This window comes from Mesocricetus auratus, unplaced genomic scaffold (genome assembly GCF_017639785.1).
Source record: "Mesocricetus auratus isolate SY011 unplaced genomic scaffold, BCM_Maur_2.0 Super-Scaffold_100028, whole genome shotgun sequence".
Classification (NCBI taxonomy): Eukaryota; Metazoa; Chordata; class Mammalia; order Rodentia; family Cricetidae; genus Mesocricetus; species Mesocricetus auratus.
The window spans coordinates 13,972,499-13,978,498 of record NW_024429209.1 but is presented as its reverse complement, the minus strand read 5'-3'; the positions used below and the strand labels follow the sequence as shown (position 1 = coordinate 13,978,498).

General features: G+C 54.8%; 1 protein-coding gene across 2 annotated transcripts in view; it reads left to right on the top strand.

Moving 5' to 3' along the window:
- The first annotated feature begins 3,035 nt into the window (after nucleotides 1–3,035).
- Nucleotides 3,036–6,000, top strand: part of Ube2v1 (ubiquitin conjugating enzyme E2 V1) — a 28,720-nt gene continuing 25,755 nt past the window's right edge. The window contains exon 1 of one of the 2 annotated variants that reach the window (XM_040732941.1): nucleotides 3,036–3,352. In XM_040732941.1, coding sequence (XP_040588875.1) covers nucleotides 3,331–3,352 — 22 coding nt within the window. In that variant the 5' untranslated portion in view covers nucleotides 3,036–3,330. Of the gene's footprint in view, nucleotides 3,353–3,662; nucleotides 3,685–6,000 lie in introns of those variants that run through there. The other variant, XM_040732939.1, reaches the window with a different exon arrangement.

The window sequence follows — 6,000 nt, the reverse complement described above, 5'->3', positions numbered from 1 at the left end:
ATACTAGATGTTTTATATCTTTGGGGTGTTCCTTGTTGTTTGTGCCCAAACTGGCCTCAACTCTGTATCCTCCTGCCTCAACATCCCTATAGGGGTGTCCCTGTGGTATTTTGACTACGCAGTAGTGGGTTTCTCCGCTGATGCAATAAGCCAAATCAAACCGAATTAATAAGAGCAGGTTTAATCTGAGCAAAGCAACTCCTGGGTGACTTCTTGGGAGAAGAAAGCAGGAGAGAAATCATGTGTCAGGCCTAAGAACTCGGTTTGTTGTTGTTGTTTTGGTTTTTCAAGACAGTATTTCTCTGATTTGCTTTGGAGGTTGTCCTGGAACTCGCTCTGTAGACCAGGCTGGCCTCGAACTCACAGAGATCTGCCTGCCTCTTCTGCCTCCCAAGTGCTGGGTTTAAAGGTGTGCGCCCATGAGATCGGGTCTTAAATACCCTGTGGCATCGACCCGGCTTGGCGGGCTTTCGCAGGGTTCTCAGCTAAACACCACGTTCAGCTATCTATACAAACCTTTTAGCAGAAACCACCCAAAAAAGGTGAGCAGTGCAGACTCAAACCCAGAGACTCACTTCTGAAGTGAGTCAGCCTCAAGAGCTACATGCTCACTCACTAAGTGAGCTATTGGCTCACTTAGGGCCAATGCTTTCCAGTGGCCCTAAGTCCAGAGCAAATACTGTCTGTGCTTCCAAAGGCTGAATTGTGTCATGCTGTGTGAAGCAAAGGCGAATTGCATGGCATGTAGTTGGAAAACTGAGCATTCTGAAAGTCAGTTATAGCTGAAGTGCTCCAGTTGGAGAAGTCTGGGAAGTTTTTCAAAGGGAGTGACACTGAGATTGGGAACAATAGGAGGGATGGAAGGCTCTGAAGTGTGTGTGTGTGGGGGGGTGTGCGAGGTTCCCGCAGCCTTGAAAAGAGCCACACTAGGGAGGTGCCGCACTCTCCAGCATAATGTAAGCATAGAGTGAGGCTGGTGTGGTATTGTGGACACAAACCTGGAGACGCAGTTCAGTAAGCACAGCATCGGGACAGAAGGAAAGCCTCCTCCTTAAATATGAAGCCACAGACACCTCGTGAGCCCCAGCATAGGCCCAACCCTGGGAGCAGAGCCTTGGGCATCGTGTAGTCATTGTTGGGATAAAGCGTGAGTAGAACCTTGGCTGATTCCATGTCGGGAGGGCGAGGTTGGCCAGAAGGGCAAACCAAACATGCCAGGCAGAGCTTAAGTGAGTTTTATTACAAAGGGAAGGGGAAGGGGGAGGTAGAGACAGAGACAGAGGACAGAAGAGAAAGACAGGAAAAACCCTGTCTGCCCCAGGAGAACAGCAGGAAAGAGAGCTTATATGAGCAGGGTCTTTTAAAGGGGTCCTTTGCACCTGCGTGCAGATTAGGCAACCATGGAACCCTGGGCTGACCAGGGTACTGCCTGAGTGCATTCTGCCCGGTGACATGGGCAGCCCAGCATAATGCCTGAATCCTTATAGTCATCTTTCCCAGTTTGTCTAGAGACCTGGTTCCCTCTGTATTCTGGAGAAATTGTAACGGACTCCTTTTAATCTGGTGTACGAGTCTTCTGCACTGGATTATATAATTTTACCACATACTTCAAGAGGGGATGCAATGGCGATGCTTAGTAAATATCAAACAGGTGACAATGGGACGTTCTGGTGAGGGTTCCCAGCTTCACGTTCCCTGCTGGCGCTTAGCAGTGCGACCTGGAGCTGGCTACTTTCTCAGCGTTGGTTTCCACAGCCACTTAGGGGCTTCACAGACAAGATGGCTTCCGGGTGGGGTTTACAGTGTGCACGGATGTGTGCCTCTAAGACGTTTGCATACTCAAGACTGTTGAAATAGAATCGCCAAAGTAGGCCTTTCCTAATTGTTCCCTATTCCTATCATAGGTAACATGTTCATTTATATTCACTTACTTGTTCTCTGTCCAGCTAGAATGTAAAGCCCTGAGAACAGACTCTGGCCTCTTTGGGGATGCTGTTGTCTCCAGCATCTAGCGGCTCTCCTACATAAATATCTGAATGGATGAATGTTTAGATCAAGAGTGAAACGATGCGCCGGGCGTTGGTGGCGCACGCCTTTAATCCTAGCACTCAGAGGCAGGCGGATCTCTGTAAGTTCGAGACCAGCCTGGACTACCAAGCGAGTTCCAGGACAGCCTCCAAAACCACAGAGAAACCCTGTCTTGAAAAACCAAAAAAAAAAAAAAAAGAGTGAAACGATGCAGGGGTGTGGCTCCGTTGGTAGACAGCTTGCATGTATAGCAGGCTCAAGGCCCTGGGTTCTGCCAGCAACCCTTCTGAAACCAGGAATAGCACAGGCCTGCAACCCAAGCTTTTAGGAGGTGGAAATTCAAGGCATCCTCCTCTATAAAGTGAACTCTAGGTCAGCTGGGGTACCTAAGACGCTGTGTCAAACAAACAAAAAACGATTTAAAAAAATGGGGGGGCTGGAGCAATGGGTCAGTGGTTAAAAGCAGTAGCTGCTCTTCCAGAGGACCTGGTTTCAATTCCCAGCACCCACATGGCAGCTCGCAACTGTCTGTAACTCCACTTCCAGGGGATCCAACAGTCTCACACCAGTGCACATAAAATAAAGTTAAATGAAATTTTAAAAAATGGTCGGGCATTGGTGGCACATGTCTTTAATCCCAGCACTCAGGAGGCAGAGGCAGGTGGATCAGCCAGCCTGGTCTACAGAGTGCCAGGACAGCCTCCAAAGCAATACAGAGAAACTCCGTCTCGAAAATCCAAATAATAATAAATTTTCAAAAATAGCTGAATGCATGCCTCAGGAAGGTTCTCAACCCCCTAGCAACGCCCCCTGTCCCTTCTGGCCTCAGGCAGCAGCGAAGCAGGAAACAAGATTGTAGTGGTCCATAGTTTGACCTATTCAGGTACCCCATAACAAAAATCATCTGGCCTGGGTTCAAATTCTGACTCAGCATCTGAATTGAACACCTCTCAGTTTCATTTTCACATTAGTAATGACCTGCTCCCTACGTGGTGAGGAGGCGCGGGGCTCCGCAGCCCTTCCCCCCCTCCCAGCACAGCGCGACCAGCGCGGGCCCTGGCGCCGAGCACCTGCACACCTCCCCCGCGCCCAGGCTGGGCGGACAACCTGCAAGTCCCGCCCTCGTGCTCGCTCACTGAAGACCCGGGCAAAGCCCTTCCCGCCCGGCTCGTGCGACCCCGAGCGGGCGTCAGCGACACCGTCTGCGTCTGCGCCTACGCCTGCGCCTGCGCACTAGCGCCCGGGGGGGAAGCTCAAGGGGGGGTGAAGAAGGGGCCGGCCTTCGAACGACAGCGACGCAAGATGGCAGCCACCACAGGCTCGGGTGAGCGGAGGCGTCGGGCGTGCTGGCGGACGGGGCGCGGGGCTGGCTGGATTGGGCCCGGGGCTGGCGGAGGCCATGGTGGCTGAGCCGGGGCTCCGCGCTGTCCCCGCGTCCGTTCTTGGCGGCGCGGCCCGGCCCGGGACAAGCAGGCGGCGGCCGGAAGCCCGGGCGGGGGCAGCGGGGCCGTGGGCGGTGCGGCCAAGCCGGAGGTTCCGCGAGCGCCTTCGGGGGGTGGGGGTGGGGGAGGCCGGCCGAGGGGCCGAGCGAGCCCGGGAACGCCCGGGCGAGGCCCCGCTGAGCCGGCCCGAGTGACGGGGAGCCGGAGATGCCTGGTGGGGAACGCGGGAGCAACCCTAGGGAGCACGGGAGGAGACGGAGCCTCGCGGGCCGCAGGCGAGGCCGCCCCAAGCGCCCCGCGCACATTAGGGGTCGGGGCTGCGAGAGGGAGAGTCTCATGGTGGTCGCTTCCCGGGGAAATCGGGGCATCTGCACAGGCTGAGCCAGGGCGTCCGCAGCGGGGGCAGGCCTGGGTTGTGGAGACCGCGGTTTGCCCAGACAGGTTTCAGAGGGGCGCGCTGGGAACCGTGCGCGATGTGGGGTGGGCACGAGCAGGTGCCTCGGGAGCCCTGCGGGAGGTCTGGTGGGGCGTGTCACCGGTGGTAAGGCGCCTGCGGTGGGGACACTGAGCTGGGGTGCCGTCCCGAAGATGTTTCTTTTAGAGAAGAAAAACCTCTTCCTGCACCGGGCGGATGGAGGAAGTGCCTGTTTGGTTGGAGGCGGTCACTTTGGATAATTGGGAAAAATATATGGGTTCAACTCAAACTCCCCCTTATCTGGATGGGCGGGAGAAGAACACTGAAATGAGAAAGAACCCTTGGGTGACACGGAAGGCCTAGCTAGGTGGGGGTGCTTTTCGAGAAGCTCTGCCAGTCTCTGGTGGGCTAAGAGAAGCCTGCTGTGCCTCCGCCAGAGATGGGCCCAGGGGGAACCCGAAGGATGTGTCTCAGGACGAACAGCTTGCACTTGGTTGTTGGAGCATGGGGCTCTAGCGGTCTAGAGATGGGGTAGGCATTGGTGGAGGGATCCCCCGGGGTCTGGGAAGGCAGGAGAGGCTGGCTCTTCCAGTGAAGGATTCGGGAGAGACCGATGCCCCTGTTGATGAAGAGCTGCACCCTCAGGAGTCCGGTAGTGGAGGTGGGCCAGGGGCAAGGATAGGCCACCAGCCTGGGTACCGGCGTCTTGGAGCTGTGTGAGACACCAACAGCAACAGAGTTGGGGGTGGGTTGGTTGGAGGGAAGTTCTAGGGGAGTCATCTTTCCACGATCGCTGCTCTTGTGGTATTCCAAGAAGCCCTTGTGTGTGTTAGGACTGGGGGGTGAAGGGATGGGAAGCATAGGGGTTCTGCCTGCAGTGACCTACCAAACACGACCTGGGGTCTCTAGAGAAGGCTGTGCACAATGGTGAGTCAGCTCACTCACCGGCACAGCCATGGGCACTCCAGGAAGACCACGGCTGAGTCAAGCAAGACTGGGGTGGGGTGTGGGCATCTCCCAGAGCAGTGTCCCTGCCAGACCTAGGAGTGCAGTGCCTGGCAGCCAGTATTGGGGTGGCATTGCCACTCAGCTCAACTTGTAGTTACTTGAGACCATCTCACAATCTGGTTTGACAGCTACTCCTAACTTCTGAGGCGCTGCCAGTGCTCATGTGTACAGGGGAGGGAGACACAGACAGCAGCAGGGCTTGGCCTGGAATGTGGCTCGGGGGTAGAGTGTTCATCTAGCATATTGGAGGCCCTGGGTTCCATCCCTGGCACCACAGCATGAGGCGAGATCACCTAGTGTGGTTAGATATTGTGGGGCAAGCTTTGAGGTATGGTGAGGGCTTCCCATAGCTCTTGTCTGTCCTGCAGATGGTTCCTGGGGCCTATCGGGTCCTACTGTGTGCAGCAAACAAGATAGATGCAGCACTATTCTTGAGTGCCATTCAAACCAGACAGAAGACCATTCAGGGTGTAGATAAAGTGACTCCAAAAAGCAGGAAATGCTGTGAAGAAAGTGGTGTGCTGTGATGGGGGAGTCTGGAGAGGTGGGGCAGGACTCAATTCAGTGGCTCTAGTCGCCAGCGCATAGTGTTAAAAGAGCATGGGGTCTGTGGGGGGGGGGTGGCGCACACCTTTAATCCCAGCACCTGGGAGGCAGAAGCAGGCGGATCTCTTGAGTTCAAGGCCAGCCTGGCATACACAGAATTCCAGGACAGGGTCCAAAGCTACAGAGAAAACCATGTCTAGAAAAAAAAATACATGGGATCAGTGAGATGGTTTAGTAGGCAAAGGTCCTTGCTGAGCCTTGAGCCCTGAGTTTGATCCCCAGGACCCACTTTGCTAGAGGAAAGAGCCAGCTTCCACAAGTTGCCCTCTGACCTCCATAGGTGTCCCTTCCGCTGATAAATGTCAAGGCCTTGGCAATGAATTGGAGGAGAGATGACTGGGTTTTTTTACTAATGGCAAAGGGAAGCCATGCAACACATGGTCTGGTATGAAGCAGGCATTCAGTGTGTATTGAATGAATGAATGAATGAATTCCTTGAAGAGAAGGGATGATGAGACCTGAATTGTGCCCCAAGGCATCAAGAGGCTGTGGAGTGTTAAG